The sequence below is a fragment of the Lagopus leucura genome, unplaced genomic scaffold (assembly GCF_019238085.1).
Source record: "Lagopus leucura isolate 7727_CA_CO unplaced genomic scaffold, USGS_WTPT01 Super-Scaffold_100004, whole genome shotgun sequence".
NCBI lineage: Eukaryota > Metazoa > Chordata > Aves > Galliformes > Phasianidae > Lagopus > Lagopus leucura.
The window spans coordinates 48,424,097-48,443,221 of NW_024962264.1; the positions used below are offsets into that span (position 1 = coordinate 48,424,097).

The window sequence follows — 19,125 nt, forward strand, 5'->3', positions numbered from 1 at the left end:
AAGTGAACTCTGTACTGGTTTAGTTGTTTAAAACTCTAATCAGACTAATTATGCTCAGAGGAAATTGGGGTTAACAGACAAAGAAATACTTTTGGAGACAATATTTCCTGAATAAAGATACCGGTTTTGAACAGATGAGTACCAACATGGGTGTGTGTTTGTTTGTTTTTAAAAAAAAAAAAAAAGAACTCAGCCTTTGGTGCCTGTTCTTAGGCTAGTAACATGCTTGTTTCCCTTTTGACCTCAGCAACATCTTTTACCATAGCTTGACGTCTAACACCAACATACGTTATAGTTAACTACAATATTTTACAATGCCTACTATACAGTGCTGAGGTGATTGTTTTTCAAAACTTTAGAAACATACTGCTCAAAGAAAAAAAAAAGCCAAAGTCTACAACTTCTCCAGATAAAGAATAATATTACCAGTAAGCATAGACTGCACTTTTAAAAAGGAAGCATTTATTAACTTAAGTTATACAATATAAAAGCATCTGCAGGAATAGCAAGTTTGACAGTCCCCCCACCCTCAACAGTATACAGTGAAAACAAGTACAAGAGAACTTCACAGACCATATCCACAGTGAGGTAGAACATTCATTACAGATGGTAATGTTAGTTTATAGTCCTTGGCAGTAATTTATGTTGTTAAAACTCCTACAGAAAGAAACCACTAGCTTCTTTTGTCTCCATGGCTATGACTTGTCTGGGAACACACACGGCCACCTTGCCAGGCGAGTGACATCCTCCCTGGGATAACCGCAACGTGCAGCAGTGATGATAGTCCCCAGCCAGAAGGAGTGCACACCGTACTGCTCCAGGGGCAGCCCCAGCAGCCTAAGGGTCCACCTGAGAACAGTCAGGAAATCCCTCTTCGTTACAGGCACGTTGTCCCTGTGCACAAAGAGCGGCCCTTCCAGCCTTGAACGCACAGCCACAAAGCTCCGGAGGGCCAGGACAGGGCACACCCACGGTTCTCCTGACAGAGCAAGGCTGATGATGGGTCTCTCCCGGTCGACAGGAGAGTTACGCAGGCGAAACACCACTCTGCCTTCTGTCACCTGCATGTCCCTCAGGTAGAGCAGTTCAGGCTGCAGTACATTACGGTGCTTTGCCACCACCTCTCTTATTCGAAGTGCACCAAAAAAAGCCACTGTGAACAATGCACGGAACAGTAAGCATTCATAACGGGATACACAAACAGATTCCAGAGCTCCTAAAAGAGATCGTAACACCTCAATTGTTATAGGAGCATATTTTTCCCTCAGGATGCCCACTTGACATCTCAACCCCATTACCATCCAACGGGTTATAGCATCTTCCAGAGGGTCAGAATTACCAGACAGTCTTGATAAGTAAGACAAGGCTGCCACATACACCAATGTTTTTGAGGAGGAGTAAAGAGACTCCACAGCTAAAAATCCCCTAACTTGATCCTCTGGAATGGGCCAGGCTGCAGGCATTTCCATGACCTTCCTAAAGGCGAGAAATTTCTTCAGCCCCTCAAGGTAGGCTTGCCAAAGCCTAACATCCCCCGAGCACTCCAATAACAACAATGTCTTCAGAGGCTGAGGTCCCAGTGAGTGTTTCCAAGAAGAATCAGCCTCCCGTCCTACAAGACAGGATTCACATTAGCACAACCAGAACAAGCACACCACCCAAACTGCAATAAAGACAGCATCCCACTGTGCAAGGCACATCACTTGAGTGATGCCCCAGCAGTTTATCTGGCTATAGACACCGAGCTCACACATCGCTAAACCCTGAGCTGTTAACGAGACATTCTTCAGGTGAGAAGGATTATAAGGAACACCTGACGCATTCTCAGGCACAACATCTGGCAGTGCTCCAGTAATTCAGAGCAGTACCAGAGAAAGTAAACAAAAGCTCAGCTAAAACCAAGCCTCGCGAGCATGGTCTGCAGACCGTCTAACCAAGAAGGGCACGCAGTACCTTCCTGCCAGAAGGCAGAGTGCTTCCCATCTTAGAAATAAGGCTCGAGGTCTCCCAGAACTCTTGCCTCACACAAGAGTTCGAGAAAAACAAAGGCGAGAGCCGCCGCAGGCAGAGCACAGCAGGTGCTTTGCCGCCGACACATGTGCTCACCTACCCGCTGCCGCGCCGAGCTCCCCGCACCGCCCCGCCGCCTGGGTCCTGCACGCGGTCCTCTGCCCCGTTCTGCACGGCGATGCAACAGCCGCCTGTCCGGAGAGGCCCAGCTTCAGCCACTCCACGCCCGGCTCCTGGGCCAACAGGGTCAGCATCTCCCAGAAAGGTGAAGAGGCCGCAGCCCCACTCGCAGCGCGGCCACTGCGCGACATGACGAGCGCTGTACTTCAGCCACAGCAGCGCGAAGTCAGTTCGCTCATCAGCGCGGGCTGTTTAATAGCCACGCTGCAGCCCGCGGCGCCCGCCGATTGGGCACTCGCAGCAAAGCGGGGAGCGCACAGTGCTGCCATTGACTGTCCGGCCGGAGTGGGCGGGGCGGAAGGTGCGAAGGGGCCGTGAGCCGATTCCTGTACTCAAAAGGGCGCTCTTTGTTAGCCCTTAATTGCGGTCTAATGAGGCGATAAGTAGCACATGACACTTCCTTGGCGCTTCCTACGAGATGAGGCCCGCCCGGCGGCAGGAAGCGGCCCGAGGTGCGAACTGCCCTCCGCGCCGAGACCGCCCCAGCGTTCTCCCCCGGCACGGATTCCGCGATTGGCTGAGAGACAGTCCTTGTCATTGGCCGGGAGTTTGGGCCAGGGTACAAAATGGTGCAACGGGCGCGTCGTTGTGCTGCGTTCGGGACGTCGCTTTGTTGGCGATGTGGCGCTCTGAGAGTGCGGTCGAGCCGGCTGCTACCAGCCCTTCGCCGTTCTGGGAGATCCTCGCCTTGCTGGGGCGAGAACCCGGCATGGAGTGGCTGCTGCGTAGTCCAAATGGCTGCACTGGGTGGCTGGGTTCAAGCGGACAGGAGCCTGGTGGCAGGGACGGAGTGGGTAGGTGTAGTGCTGAGGGGGTTGTGCTTGGGGGGGCTGCATGGTGTGGCCGAGTGAAGTGGGAGGTTGGCATGCTCTTTCTTTGGGCTCTGACCCCTGTGTAGGAAGCCTGCTGGGAGCTGCATGCACTAAGAATTTATTTATAATATGTGTTTTTGTCACTTCCAGACTCTTGTGCGTGTTCATCTTGACCTGGGGTTGCAGAACGTTGAGGTGTTGTTCTGAGTCCCTAGCTAGGCTTGGCGCATTGCTCTAAGAAAAGTCATGGGGTGTTCTTACACTTAACTTAACCCTTCATCCTTGTCACTCTACAGGAGAGTCCTAAAAATGCAAGGGACATTCTTGTAAAGTTTTTGTCTTGTTTTTCTTTGTTTGTTTGTTTGTTTTGTTTTCTTCAGAGAAGCTCAAACAATAGTTGCAGGGTGTTGTAAGGAAAGAAGCTTTTGTCTGCTTGTCAGTGAGACTGCCTTGCTTACCATTGCTAATCTTGGTTTCTTTCTGCAGATGAGCTCAGCCATGTTTCTGAGAAGCATCCCTTAGGTCCTTGGCCCCTGAAGACTCTTATGTTACTGGAGGGCTCAAGAAGTAACCAGCAATGGCAGCTTTACTGTGAGGGCCTGAAGAATTTTCTTGCCTTTAGAGAATACATGGCACTGTGTGCAGTTTGGCCAGTTCCAGTGAGTCAAATGAAAGGGTTCTTGGCCATCATGGAGTGCCAGGATCTGCCTCCCACAAAAATAATAATGTACATGGAAGGACTATCTTTCATCTCCAAAATGGTAGATCATCCTGATCCTCTTCAAGACCCTGCTGTCTGTCACATGATATCAAGATTGAAATGTAAGACTGCTCTTTCAAAAGATAAATACTCTCCTGTAACAATTGAAGTGTTAAGATCTCTCCTGGGAACTCTGGAGTCTGTGTGTAGCTCTCCTTATGAGTGTATATTGTTCCGTGCCTTATTTACTGTGGCTTTCTGGGGGGCACTACGCACAGAAGAAATAGTGGCAAATCACAAAAATGTAGTGCAGCCAAAGCTCTTGTACTTGAGTGATCTCCGGCTGACTGGCTGGAGTGCAAACCTTTGCTTGCATGCATCTCAAATAGGTCAAGAAAGGTCTTTAGTCCAACTGGCACTTTCTAGTGAGATGTGGGTATGTCCTATTAAAGCTCTCCGTGTCTATGTGGCAGCACGGCCACGGGGAGAGGGTCCTCTCTTTGTGCATTTGGATAGTAGACCTGTCACAAAGAGGGAGTTCCTAACAGTCTTCCGACGTGCTCTTGGACTTGCTGGACGTCCTCCAACTCATTATGGTGTGCATTCCTTCTGGCTGGGGGCTCTTGTAACAGCGTGGTCTTCATGGGTATTCTGATGAAGCCATTGGCAGAATCGCAAGGTGGAGATGAATTAGTTGGAAGAGGACATAATTACAGCTTTCCGTTAGACATCCGTGGTAATGGATATTTTCTGCAATGCAGAGATGTTTCCTACTGAATATAGTTTCAGTATCCTGCTAAGTTGTAGAAAAGGCGTAACTACTACTTTTCTCACCCAAGATGGCTTTGAGACTGTCTTGGTTTTAAAACTATTGTGACTTGTGGGTCCATTGGTATGTATCCATACAGCATATTTGTGCTGGCTGTATGTTAACCTTATGTAATTTTTTATTAAACTGCCTTTTCTTTTCATAAACTCTTCTGGTCTTTTTGCTGTGTGCTGGTCAAAGACTGCAATTCTGCACAACAGTGACATGTTAACTTGGTACAGGCATGCATCCCATTTACAGCCTGATGGAATGAGAAATAAAGCTGGCTGAATTTGAAGCTAAGCTGTGGATATGAAGAGAGTTCAGCTGCTAACTTAACAGAGAAACTGATGTTGTCCAGGCTGCAGTTGCATAGCAGCTGCGTCCAACTTAAGCAGCTGCTGGTGTTGTCTCAGTTTCTATGTATGTGGGCCTGCCCCCTGACAATTAGATCCTTCCCTGAGCCCTTCTCAACTGTATCAGACTGAGATACTGAGTAAAAGAAGCCTTTAATTGAGAAGAAGCTAACCTATCAAAGGTGACCTTGCTGAGTTCAAAGGATCCCTTGTAGCAGAGAACATTTGTTAAGAGATGGCTAACATAAATAACCCACCTCTGCTAATTGGGGTACTTCTTAGATTTGTCAGTGATTAAATCACATATCTGAGAAGCACCTTCGTAATGTTGAGTGTCACCTTCTATTATACCAAAGGCATTTGAAATAATGGCATCCCTTGCAGTATTTCATATCAGTGCTTTCAGGACCTACCCAGGTTGGCTTCTCTGTGTACCTACTTAGTATTGCATTTTTCAGTATTCCAAGAGGAATTTCAGGTACAGCAAACTGTTACTCTGCTCTACATACAGAGCACATCACAATAGAAAGCCATAATTTAATAATTCCCTGTTGTGCATCTGGTAGATCCCCTGCTACAGCTTTACTGCCACCTGTTGCCGAATGAGCATGGTGTGGTGCTGACCCCGTATTCCAGTCATCTTGCCTGTATTTATGAATAGTAAGTGGTGTCAGACTTCTCCAGATCTCCCTGTTGAACTGCAAGGGAATGAGTTAAAATACCCGGTGCTCCCAAAGAACACATCTTTCATGTTGTTGCCATGTTTGTATTATCCCTGGGAACCACCTACATAGGAAATTAGCTGCCTTCCTAGCTGACATCTGACAAGGCATGTGCAGTGACTGTTACAGCTCCCACAGCCCATTGGGAGGTGCTCCCATGGCCAGAGGAGTGGGTAGGAGGTGATGTTTGAAGGGTTAGGAGCAGTCAGACCTAGCTGGGCTTGAAAGACTCGAGGGAAGGCTTTCATGGGCTACGGGGATTGTCACCATCAGAGTCTCCAGCACTGAGTTAGATCTGCCTAATGGGCAAAGCAGTACACACAGAAAATGTACCAGATTCAAGCCATTTGCTGAGAGGCCAAATATCATCTCACAGCCTTCTACTGTATGGATGGAGTTTGATTTGGGGCTTTTCTTCATACAACCCTGTTGAAGCCTTTTGGCAGGTGTTTCCGGTGCAGAAAGAAAACAGGTCCCTGTGGTTAGGCTGGTTGGTTTATCTCGGCTCGCTCACCAACCAGCACTGTACATCAGCGGCTCTGCCACATTATCTTAACCCCTGTGGAAAACTCCAGAGTCAGGAGAGTATTTTAACACCCAGACCTAATTTCACAACATAATGTTACCCAGAAAAAGTGACTTTAAAATAATAGTAATAGTAGTAGTATTAATAACAATAATAATGTTTTTTTGTTTGTTTGTTTAGCTGCAAGAGCTGTGCTAAGGCAATGCTGCTGGGGTTGCTTCCAGCAGCTCCTGGGCTGACCCTTTCTGTGCACTGTAATTGCTATATTTATTCATCCTCACCAGACTGGAGGGGATGCTGCCCTTGTCCTTCCAGCAAAGGAATCTAAAGAGCACTGCAAACATGGGAAATTTCTGGAAAAACAGCACACAGGAGGTCCAGGTCACTCTGGGTCTCATCTAAGCCTTGAGATGTTAGGGCTGTGAAAGAGCACCCACAGGCACCACAGAAAGGGCCTGTGCAGTCCTCAGAGACTCTTAAAGGAAAACTAAACAGCATAATTAAGCTGAAAAATCCAGAGATGGGTTGCATGATAATACTCCAAGGACACAGGACACATCCAAGCTTGTGGTAGATGTGGGACACAAGACTACTTGGGGGCATGTCTATTCCTCCAACACCTCCAACAACACAATAAATACTTAAGTAAGCTCAGAATTTATTTATTTATTGATCGTCTCCACAAAATCTTCCCATCTTATCCTGCAGAATCAAGCAAAACTATTTTATTTTGTGCCTTTGTGGGTACAGGAACACTCAGAAAAGGGTTTGGGTGTCTACCAATTTCAGTGGAAGTTTTGGCACCTGTGTTGAAGATGCTACCTTGCCCACTTTGGCTCCTGCTTCTGTAGGTGACCCCAAACCATGCTGTTCTCCAGGGCAGAGCTGGCATGATGGTGATGCCTTGAGTCAGCCTGAGACAGCCAGGACGGAGGGAAGTCTACACACACAAAGTCTGTGGCCGTAAGGCTTCTCAACCACTTGCTTTTTATACAACATATGTGCAGAAGCAGCTTTGTTTTGACAAAATATCCTCCTCACAGCTCTCCTCACCCACCCACCATCCCAAAACAGGGTGTTCCTCTGTCTCAGAGCATGGACACAAGAAGAAATTAATTGATGGTGTGAGTTTACAGTGTGTTTATTCCGTGCTAACTGCCCGTGCCTACACACTCCTACTCAGCAAAATGAAAGGTAAAAAGGTGTAAATGACTTCACACTTCATTAACAAGCAAGAGCATTCATCCAGGCAGAAATATTTTAACCAAGCAGCTTACTCCAAAGCAAGCTTTGATTTCTTTGTGGCTTAATCCAGACACTGTTAAAATCCATGGGTGTATCTCTCAGTTTCAGCAAATCATCTTGCTGGCAAAGATAAAGCTGTAGTCAAATAATCCATTCTTATTTCAGGGTATCACACATATCCCAAGATGTAGGATTTCAAGTGCTTTTAAAATGGAAACTCGGTCAGGCTCCCACTCAGTGGGATCTGTTATCTCCCACTGACATAGTAGCCAAATCCTTGTTACTTCAGGACTCACACTTTCGCAGAACTATATAGTGATTTTATTTATATGATGGTGTTTCTTTTCATCATAGGTGGGACTCAGCATTTAAAACTCAGAAGAGTTAGAGAGTTAGACCAAGAGCTCTCAGCACATCTTCAGATATAGGGTTCTACACTTGCAGTTGTTCAGGCTCAATTGAGAACATTCCCATCAATTTAACTTATGGAAAACAGCCAATTCATGTCACTTTGAGCTCAATGACATCTCACCAGTTTCCCACTGCCATTTCTTTTTTTTTCTTTTTTTCTTTTTTTTTTTTTTTTTTTTTGTGGATGCTGAAGTGGAATTTGATGTTGTGAATTTAGATGATCAACTTCCAACTTCCTTGCCTAAGGAATACTCCAGGTGAAATTTTACCTAAAGACTAATGAAGGCCAAAGGAAGAAAACAGTATTTTCTGTTACCAACACAAGGCTGTGTGGCAACCTCACCTGGAGACAGGGCTGGAGACCACAAAATAGAGGAGATGTCCTGTAGGCAAAACTCAGTGATTCTTATCATTAATGTCATTTGCACTGTTATACTGGAAAGGCACTGATGCTCTTTGTGATTAAAAGCATGTCTAAATGACGACAGTAGCACAGTGCAGTGATTTTCAGTTGCACACAGTTCGGGAGAGTTCTCCAATGCTGAATGAAGGACTGTGCATCTGAAAGCTTCTCCATTTCATTATGTCATGGCAATAAAGAATGGGAGCACTCCCTCATCTCACCACATATTTTATACAGCATTGCCTGACATGCAGACAATGCAGGCCTCTTTTACTTTACTACAGTCTCCTTGACACGTTTCTCACATGTGCAGACCTGAGAGGAGAGACCCAGTCCTTCCTGCGTGCGTCTCCCTTTTCTCCTCCATGAAAATGATAAAGAAGGTGGGTAGGAGGCCCCAGCTCCTCCCTGAAGGCACTAACGACAGAATTATCACTTGGACAGTGAGTACAATGCCCACTGTAGCAGCTTCATCTCTCTTACCCCAGAACAAAGAACTCAAATGACCAGGAGGAGGAATGAATAGAATTTCATCGTAATAATTCAGCTGGCATATGCCTCTGTAAGGAGACCACATCAAAAAGTGAAACTGCAGTCTCATGCGGTTGTTTGCAGAGTCGATGACTCAGAGCCCTCTCTCTTCCCATGCAGCAGCTCACTAAACCTGTGCTTGCTTTCACAATTTCCATTCTCTTCAGGAGAGAGGGCTGTGTTCATGCTGTGTGGTCACGTGAATACTCTCCACCAGGTAATGAGAGATTTTAAGGTCTCAAGCTTACTGTAGAATTGATGAATGATCATTTATCTAAATTGTTATATTTAACCCAGGAAAATCCAAGAATTAATGCGTTTCACTATTATTTCTATGGCCATTTCCATTTCTGGATTCCCTCTGGATTTAATTCCAGTTGGTGGGGACTGTTTTATGAGTGATAATGGTCAAAGAAAGAGGGTTCAGCCCCTCACATGGCATTCACATTGCATGGCTCTCACACCACATCGGTGTCCACCTCCATCTCAAAGAATCCTATGTCTGACATCAACTAGTTACAGCTGATCTTGTACCCTATCCATTGGGAAGCCTCTGAAGTGGCCAGAGTTGGATTCAACACTGCAAATCTGCAGGGTGAAGTACATCCATCTTGGTCTTAATGAAAAAGCTTAGCTTCAGACATTTCAGCTGTAAGCTTATTCTTGTCTCTGTTTCCTCTGAGCTTAATTTGATCTTGATATCAGTGATTGTGCATTTGTGTCACTCTGTTGCAAAGTTGATCATGGCAATTTCTAGTTCTGTTTCTAGTGTGACGGGTGGAGGGAAAACACCTTTAAAGGGCAATTAACTTCAGAAAAACAATAGCTGTGACAAGTGCATCCATCCCTCTCCAAGGAGTGGTAACGTAAATGGCTGAAATCTGTTTTGTTGCATCTGCACCCACCATTTCAACAGCAGCACCTAAACCATGTGCACGATGTAGCTGAACACGCTGTTTGAAAAATATGTTTTCCCTGAGGATTAGACAGTCCAGAGACATAAGGTGATCACTCTAGTAACCTGAATTCTTAAGAAAACAAGGATTGCTTGTTTCTCTCAAACAACTATGTCAGATGTAACTATTTATCTGTGCTATACTGCCTGTTTGCAGTTCAGAGGTGGAGAAGCTGGCTCCTGCCCAAGCCACTGCACATCTGCAAATGGCTGGTGCTGATGGAGTCTGCAAGCACACTCTCACAAGGTGAGGAGAGAAGAGCATGGCCCTCAAACGCAGCACGGGGGCTGCTGATTACTGATCCTTTGCCTTCATTCAGTTCTGTGAATTCTGTCCTCAGGCCAGCTCTTCTGAAGTGCTGTGCAAATAGGTATGCAGAGATGAAACACTTTGAAACATCAGCTACTGGGCCAGGAGTTATGCTTTAAGCTATGCTCAGAGTAGTTGTGTTGTTCTAAAAGCAAACCCTACCAAAACATCAGTATGTATTGCTGGTATCCCAAGGGAGCTACATGTCACCACAAGCCAGCCTGTCTCTTTAGCATCTGTCCACCTGCATGCAGGATGTCATTTATCTGCTTCAGAGCAAACAAGCTCACACACGAGGTGATTTTTACCACAGTTACTCAAGCAGCAAGTGAGTTCGTTTGTGCAAAGTGCTGCATACTCAGCAGCTCCTCCCCAGCAGTCTGAAGCTGGGCTGGATCAGGGCCACAGCTCAAGGCCTAGCAGTGACAAGTTCCTAAGTCTCATGCAAAGTTTGTTTAGGGTGAGCCTGTCTCTTGGAAACCATTTCTATAGAACCTCCACACACAGTTCACACAGCCTTGAGTTTCCTTACCAGTGTTGTGAAGTCTGTAATAAACATGCAGGCTGAAGAGCATCAAGGAAAGCACCGGACCAAGGTTTCATTGACACAAATACTGCTGCACCCTTGGCTGCAGCCACTTGGTGTTCCTGGTTGTCACAGATCTGCCACACTGCACCCAAGGCATTCACTTGATGTGCTGTCCTCTCCCATGCCCTGTGCAGCAGTGCCTCTGAAATGGGTGCTGCATACATCTGAGCTCAGGCTTCTTTTCCTGGCCGAGGCACAGCCTCTCCTCAAACTCTGAGGGACAGCCATCCTTAGCTCAGCTTTCCCCCAAGTCAAGGACATGTGCTCCAGCCACATGAGGCCTAGGGTTGGCTGGGAGGTGAACAGGCACAGGTCACAGCCTGCTGCAGCACAGAAACAAAGCAAATCTGCTTTCTTTGGGGAACATATTATGCTTTGCTTTTAAGAGTGTGTGATGGCAAATGGCCTCAGCCACCTTCCACAATTTACTGCATAGCACAGGCTGACCTCACACAAGAACCCTTTGCTCTAAGTACCAAATGCAGGGCATTCCTCACATTTTCTGTTGATCAGTTAATTTCTGGTCTGGGAAGTTATGTTTGCAGGCAAAAGAATCAGTACGAATTGTCCAAATAACCTCTAGTGCTGCTAGATGTTCACGCAGGGTGAACAACCGCAGAAACAAGAAGCAAGAAGCTTGGGCAGTGCTCCATTCAGCCACATTATCTCATCTCTGATTTCTTCAGTTCTCAGTAACCTTTTTCACTTTTTACAGCCTCAGCTATTTCCTTTCACTACGCTTTAGCTCCTACTGTTTTGCGTACCAGCAGCCCACCTCTCCTCCTTCCCCCTCCTACCTTCTTTCTAACCTTCTCGAGAGCAAACCACATCCTTACATTCCCCTCATTGTTAGCACCGCCATTGGTGCTGTTCTCACAGCTCCTCACTGCTTTTAGATCAAGTGGTCTCCGAACCTCAACAGCTCTTTAGATGTTCCTCTCTGCAGGTGTTCAGACTACCCCAGCAAGCTACATCTTACACGTTTGAACTAAGATACCCTTCAGTACACCATATACACCTCAAAAACCTAAATTAGTCCTTGCAGTAAGTAGGAGCTTGCTGTGAACTGGAAACTTACGGCAGATTTGTGATCCCTTGAAAATATTTTGCTGAACAAATGGACTCCGGACACTTCAGAGAAAGAAATAAGGCAATTCATATTTGTGACATTTACTGTGGGCTTAATGTGACCATTAATGCTAAATGTGCACGTTGCTCAGTCACTCAATTGACTCAGACTTCAGCTGAGGTACCTGAGGTGTCACATCAGGAGGTGACGCTTGCCATTCCTTCAGGTCTTGTTCCAAAAAATCGTAAAAATCATACAGAATCACAGAAGGGCTTGGGTTGAAAGGGACCTAAAGCCCACTCAGTTCCAACCCCTTTCCATGTGCAGGGCTGCCACCAGGAAATTTGGTTGCCCAGGGACCCATCCAACCTGGCCTTGAAGGTGTGGGGTATCCATCTCTGGGCAACTTGTTCCAGTGCCTCACCACCTGGGAATTTCTTCTTTACATCTCATCTAAATTTCCCTTTAAATACTAAAAGCCTGCAGTGAGGTCTCCACAAGCCTTCTCTTTTGTTAACATAAAGGGCTACACTCCCACCCTCCTTCCTTGCCTATGTCTTCTGAAAATCTTCTAGCCCTTGACTGAAGTGTATGACTCCATTTGTGCGATTAATCCTACCATGTTTCTGTGATAGCAATTAGGTTATCCAAAACATGGACTAAGGAAGATTTACAAGGGATTTTTGCTCCCAAGGCATCTGGCATGGTCAGTGAAATGCATTCTCCTGCAGGCTGACTCCCTTGCCCAAGCTCAGTTCCTAATGGGGAAGCAGAAATAGGACTATTGTCAAATACCATCAATGCTTTACACCTCCATTTGGTCAGATGTGACACGTGACCAAATGTTCTTTGGCAGGAGACAGCTGTACTTTTCACATCTCCTTCCACTCTGATGACTCCCAGCAGGTCTGGGTTTGGCCTCTGATCCTCAGCCCATGGAGAAAAATGCACTCCTGCAATGTTCTCCCTACATGGCTTCCTGCCTCCCTAGCTGATGTCCTGAATCCATTACTAGATCTTTTCAATAACTTGTGTATGGCCAGTGAATGTTCATAAGAAAACTTGTTTGTTCAGTCTTGAGTCTGACTCTGCTTGACTCTCCTGTTTGCCCAGCATGTCCCATGTGATAACCATGAGATCAAGGAGCATCACGGTCACTGCCTGCTCCAGCTGTGACTCATTTACTCGCACCCCACTGGGATCACCAAATCATGAGATGCTTGCTGGGAAGCAAAGTCCCTCACAGCCGCCTGCTGTCATGTGAAGTTGTGCACACGCTTTTCTTTTTTTTTCTTTTTCTTTTTTTTAATCTCCTCCTTCGAGCTGCTATTAACGTGGCACGTTTCTCTTTTAAATTCTGACTTTCCAACTACTCAGTGTCTCGCAGCCCAGTCCTGAAGCCCATTGCACCCCACTAAACTCAGGTCAAAGTGGGAGCTGGTCTGCAGCCCCAGAGCATGCATTTATTCAGCATGGCACCAGGACTGGCCTGCAACCCATGGCAGGTGGTGCCATAAATGACCTTGTTATGGCCAAGAAGGGATTGTGCATGGGAAGGTCTGTGGACAAGCACAGGGAAATGTAATTAAACTACCACATAGGGAGGAGAACTGAAGTTGCTGTCTGGAAATCTGTCAGAACAAAGACAATCCCCTAATTTTTTTAAGCCACTTTCTGTATTAGTTTACATCAGACATCCCATCTCCTGCATCTCCCAGCCCAGACATCCTGCGTCTCTCTGAGACCTTTTCATCAATATGATTGACTCATCATCTGCATCCCTTTGGGCTTCAGGGAAAGGGATGCTTGATTCTCTCCAACGTGAACCTGCAGGAGACTGCACTACACTAGTGACCATGAGCACTGTTTTCCATCAGAAAAGTACAGCATCGCCTCCCTTTCCTCTCTTTTAGTACACCTGCAAGCCCTTAGAGACCCTTGCACATCTTTTTTTCCACAGCCTGGAGTTGTTTTTAAGCATTACTTCATTATCTTGAGCAGTGCAGCTGCCTGCAAGCCTCTGCCCTGTACAGAAATGAGTGCAGTTTCCATTCACGTTCATGCTGCCTTCTCTGTTCATCTCCTGCAGCTGCTTTGTCCACTGCTCTCATGAAAAGCACCTCTGAGCTCCACAGTTTCTGTCTTTTCTTCCTGCCCCAGTGTGTTCTCCTGGTGTTTGCAGGCTCCTGTGAAATTATAGGGCCCACTGCTCCTCCTGCAGCTCATGCCTCAAGTCTGACATTTGCTTCTCTCATTAGTCATAGCATACACAGATCTGCAAACTGATTCAGTGGAATTAGAGGTAGATGTTTTCACGAAGGTAGATACTCCCAGGTTTTCTCTACATTTTTTCTTCTATCACATATCACAGAACACATGGAAGTGCTACATTTTAATGGTGCGAAGGTCACAGTTGCTCATCTCCTGACTGCTTTCCCCAGTCTTGCTAAACTTACATCTCTGTTCAGGTTGCGTTTGATCACTCCTGTTCATCCATAAAGGGAACCAAAGCATTTTCAAGGTGATGAGACTCTGGTAAGAACTTATCAGTTAGCCACTAACTCCTTTCTGTAAGACTGTCCCTGTAAGTCTACGAAGATCAACCTAGCCCAGAGCCCAGCCTTCAGCAGCAGCCACTATAGGATTGGAAAGTAGGGGTAAGTATCAGTGACCTTGCCTCTGTTTTATGCTCCCAGTGCTCAGCATTGCTCCCTCCGGTACAGTCTGATTTTTTAAGACAACAGTGATGAATGAGATGATAGCACAGCCCATTGCCTGTGCTTTACACAATTAAGAAGAGCATTATGTTAACAGACGTGACTACAATCTGGAAGAATAAATAGTAAAGGGATCAGTGCACTGTAAATATTCTCCTTTCTCTTTTGGTCCTTTGTGCTTACCTCCTCCCAACCCCTGCAGTTAACTGAGGCACTATAGAGCCCCAATCCTGTACGGCTGTGTCACTGATCTGTTCAGAGCAAAACCTGCAGGTCAAAGCAATCATCAGAACCATTTCTGAGAAGGTGAACAAGGACTTGGTCAAGCTGATCCTGAACTAACCCCCAGTTTAGGACAGCTGCACCAGCAGTCAGTTCAGATTTGCATTTCAAGTTACTTGTTCAAGCTTGCATGGGTTCAGTTGAAAGCTGGGTTAGATTAAAAACTTTCCAGTGACTGAACTGGATTTGGCCTGGCTTAATGGCAGACGGGTTTCATAGCAATTGCCTAATCTAGTGCCCTAACCATGAGCCAAAGCTGCAGCTCTGGTTTAGTTGGTCAGCATCTCCATGATAGATCAGATACCAGTACAAATTCCACCTACCATATTATAACTAAATATGTGTATATATTTTAAGATCCAGTTGAAATTCTAAGCCTGTCACTTATGAAATCTTGTGACCTCCAGCCCTTGCTGAGATGCTGTGTTGACACTGGCTTGTAAACTGCAGAAGTAGTGCCACGGTGACAGCTAAATGAAAGCCAAGATAAAAATAGATAAAAAGAACAGTTTTCAGAAAAAAAAAAAAAAAGAAAATTCAGCAGTTGCTTGTTTGTTACCAAAGTATTGCAGTGTAAGAGACACGGCCTCTCTCCAGTTGCTTCTACATAGTGAATGCACCTGAGAAGCTGACAAGCATCCTCCCCTGACTGGAACACAGCTGAGAGAAGGCAAAGTTGGCGAGGAACTCAGAGCAGCGTTGCCTGCATTGTTACAGAAATGGCAGTGGAATTTTGGGGACACGGCCTCAGTCATGGGGGGGGGAACGCCTGGGCCTGGTGAGAGCCCCCCTGTAAGCTGGTGCCCAGGAGCAGCTGCCCTGCTCTGTGGAGCAAGGGCAGCAGGCTGCAGGCTTCTTCTAAAGGCAAGTGAGCAGCTTGTGCTGCATAGAGGCATCAGCCGTTGTTTCTTTCCCCCTTCCCAGAGACAGAAACAACCACTGACATGCATGTGCCTGTGCCCTCCTGCTCCACCCCAACATGAATCACACTGACTTCTGCCTAGGGTGAGAGAAACATCAGCCAGAACCCCGCTGAGACTCACAGAGGCTTTGTGGGAGGTGTAAGGCATAGCTCACTTGCTTTTTCGTGACTACAAAGGCAGCAACAACTCCAATTTTTTACTAATTACTAACTCAGGGCTCTGCCAGAAAGGGATGTGCCATGGAAAAGAGGGGATTTGGGTCAGGGCCACCTCCCTCCTAGGGCTGCCCCATGGTGATGCTGCTCATCCACAATCCTTGGGCCCCAGGCAGCATGACCACGCTGGCTGCCACAGCTGCAGTAAGTGCTTACAGCAACATCAGCACCCGAATGTGCAGAAAGGTTGTTCACAGAATCATAGAACTGTTTGGTTTGGAAGGGATCTCACAGCTCACCCATCTCCATGGCCATGGACAGGGTTGCCACTTACTGGATGGGCCCCATCCAACCTGGCTTTGAAGGCCTCCAGGGTCATCTTCTCCTGCATGCTCAGAGCACAGCAGGAGGGATGTGCAGGAGTTCACCTGGAGCAGGCACATGGTGATAGCTCATCGGGACTTTTTGCACTTCCAGCTGTGAAGGAGAGCTCTGAGAGGTAACACATGTTTCCTCACACCCAGAGGCAAAAGTTCACGGCAGCTGCTTCAGAGCACCTTCTATCAAGGGTGTTCATCTGACCCAGTTGTGTCTATAGCTGCTATTTTTTCACAGGCTGAACTGACTTAATTAAGTCAAAGTAGTTAACTTGCTCACAGAGGCAGGAATGGACGGGCCATTGTGATCTTGTGAAATGGAGCTTTTTATCCTTTGTCTATTAACTGAGCCCTGTGTCAGAGAGGCATTAGGAGAAAGTGCTAGGAGACATGAATTGCCCCCATTTATTTGAAATTATTGTAATGGCTGTATTCACTTGAATGCAGTGGTAATATAGGAAAGGCTGAGATGTCAGAGTGCTGACATTTCTTTTTTCTTCATGGCTGAACCCCGTGGTGATTGATTTCATCATGGTACCAGGTATAAGAAGACTGCATTAAATGCATTTTCCTTAGGAATACGAGCATTGACCGGTGTGTGGTCAGACACCTGAGCAACTGCAGAGAACGCACAAGAGTTACACAACTACTTGAAAACTATTAACTGCACGTATTGGTCTGCCAAACAACAGCAATTATGTCTGCCAAACTTGAATAATGTCCCATACAAGGGGTGAGGGGAAATCTGAAACATTTCTATGACTTAATCTTAGAAAACACTACATGCTGTATATCAAGTAAGTCCAAAAAGGCTGTGAAATCTGATTTAAGATAACGTAAGGTGTGCTCACCACATTTTGCAAGACAGTAGTTTCCAGTTTTAATCGCAGCTGCGCATCTATTCAACATTTTATCCAGCTTGCAGAATTCATCAAAAAAATTAGTGACTGAAATAAATTTTTTCTATCAAAATGACAATTCAAATAATGACAAAAATCACTGTGTTGTTTCAAATATTTCTCTCTTTTTTTGCTCCTTTCAAACTCATTTAAGAGTTAAACCAAAATGTTTTTAGTGACAAAGTAATAAAGTGAAAGGTTTGTAAAAACAGAAGGGGAACATGTGGGCAAGGTTCCTCCTGATAGCTGAAACTGTTCAGCCCAAACGACACCAGGTGGTGCCTCTTTTCGGAAGCTCAACATTTTTGCCCAGCTGTCATCTGAATGTTTTGAATAGTGGAGTTGGATTTTTACCACAGAGCTGAACCCAGTGACCTCGTTCCCCAAATGACACCAGCTAAACAACATTAATATGGTTCTGCGGCGGCATAAGCTGTCTGTCACTGCCTCCACTTGCCATCCATGCTGTGTGCTCACCTCAGGGAGCTGGAGGAGAGGAGAGGAGAGGAGAGGAGAGGAGAGGAGAGGAGAGGAGTTTTCTATCAGTGTCCACGATGTTCAGACTTCACCCTTGCAACACATTTTGAGCATGTCAGTTACACAGCACAGAGAAAACCACATAATTACAGACTTGAAAATAGTGTGTGTAACTGTTCCTGATGAAAAGTGCCTTTTAGCTTTCAGAGCCTGAAAATAAGCAGGCTGTGAAAACTGGAAGCGTTTTTTTCTCACATAGCACCAGCCCCCCACCCCTTGCTTTATCTTCTCCCTGATCTGATTTCACCAAGCAGCCAACGCTCAGTGCGCTCAGCCCTGATGGGCTCCAGGACAAGTACAGCAAACCTGCACGGCCCATACTGTCAGCTCGTGCATCTCAAGGAAGCCATTTTGCTTCAGCAGATTGCAAGCAAACCTTCAGTTCATCATTTTGTAATATATCATCACAAGTCTTGTGAAGCAAATACAGACAAAATGAAGTTCTCAGTTACAGTGTGAATATTTTCATCTGGCTTCTTCTGAAGCAGCTACTCTCCAGAGTTTTCTGGTCCCTAAATCCCAGCATCTCACAGCAGATACCACAGCAGGGCATCCCAGCCTAGCAGTCACTGTTCTTTAACACATAAAAACAGCAACATTAACTGTCATAAACAAAGCTTATCCCACAAAGAGAAAAAAAAAAAAAAAAAAAAAACGAAAAAAAAAAGCAATAGAACTTGCTGGCAAAAAACGTTTCACTTTAATGAAACCAGATATTAAACCAGTGGGGTGGAGACTATAATAAAAATGCCTACAAATGTAACAGACTTTAAGACTGCCAATGCAAAATTTTGCATGTGATCTTTAATGTTCAAACAGGAACAACAGCTACTTTTAAATTAGGGGTTGCAAGAAACAACGCTTTCATTGACAGCACATTACAAGAGTTGGGATATTGGAACGAACTTCTTCCAAAAGCCAAAAGATTTTTAACTGAGGAATGAAAATACCTAATATCTGTGTAACTCCATGTAAGTATCAGGCAGTTCAGGTTCTTTTACAAATATGTCTTAGTGTTCAAAGGGGCTAGGGATTTCCAATGTATACCAGAAGTTTTACAAAGAGAAAGAGAGAACGTAAAGAGAAGAGCGCAGGAAAAATGTATGCTCAGGTGCAGAAGCTTGTGAGGATTTGAAGCTGATAATAAAACCTTACACATGAGATCGGCATGTTTTTATGATCTCACTTGGAATAAGCCTGATGAGTGGTAAATATTCACCAGCCTGGGAGTTTTGGGGATTGCTGCAACAGCAATAGTCCCACGCACTACTGCTGCTCAAGGAGCCCGTAATGCTGTTATTTGTTCACCTACATCACAAGTGAGACCATCCCTAGGATTCATAGGAGGAGAATTGTTCCATTTGGAATTTCTCCTCATGAAGAAGCTCAGATGCAGAACAGAGCATGGAGAAGGGCACCTGACTGATATTTCTGGTATAAACTATCAGTAGGTGAGATCTGAGCTATAAATTATATGCTTAGTAGGGTAACTCCCGAAGTCCCACCTTGGATTTGAATCAGACAAGCTTTTGCATCAATTCCTGTCGGCATGCATAAGTCAGGCTTAGTCACAACAGACACAAATAATTCTCTTGAGATCCTCATGGA

The 19,125-nt window shown here is 45.6% G+C and overlaps 2 protein-coding genes across 2 annotated transcripts; one reads left to right on the top strand and one right to left on the bottom strand.

Annotated features, from left to right (window-relative positions):
* Nucleotides 1-432: 432 nt before the first annotated feature.
* LOC122180264 lies at nt 433-2,341 on the bottom strand. The gene is made up of 2 exons (XM_042871804.1): nt 2,111-2,341; nt 433-1,612 (listed from the first exon to the last, which is right to left on the bottom strand). Exons 1-2 carry the CDS (start codon nt 2,319-2,321, stop codon nt 696-698), a joined length of 1,128 nt encoding a protein of 375 aa, XP_042727738.1. The 5' UTR covers nt 2,322-2,341; the 3' UTR covers nt 433-695.
* A 441-nt stretch (nt 2,342-2,782) lies between these two features.
* Nucleotides 2,783-4,658, top strand: LOC122180380. Its single transcript, XM_042871992.1, has 2 exons — nt 2,783-2,984; nt 3,489-4,658. The coding sequence occupies exons 1-2, from the start codon at nt 2,810-2,812 to the stop codon at nt 4,355-4,357; spliced, it is 1,044 nt and encodes a 347-aa protein (XP_042727926.1). The 5' UTR covers nt 2,783-2,809; the 3' UTR covers nt 4,358-4,658.
* The last annotated feature ends 14,467 nt before the right edge of the window (nt 4,659-19,125 follow it).

Coding starts and splice junctions, on each gene's coding strand:
- LOC122180380 (XM_042871992.1), top strand. CDS start 2,810: ATGTGGCGCTCTGAGAGTGCGGTCGAGCCGGCTGCTACCAGCCCTTCG. Junction 2,985..3,488: donor TGGTGGCAGGGACGGAGTGG/GTAGGTGTAGTG, acceptor TTCTTTCTGCAG/ATGAGCTCAGCCATGTTTCT.
- LOC122180264 (XM_042871804.1), bottom strand. CDS start 2,321: ATGTCGCGCAGTGGCCGCGCTGCGAGTGGGGCTGCGGCCTCTTCACCT. Junction 1,613..2,110: donor GGAGCTCGGCGCGGCAGCGG/GTAGGTGAGCAC, acceptor CCTGTCTTGTAG/GACGGGAGGCTGATTCTTCT.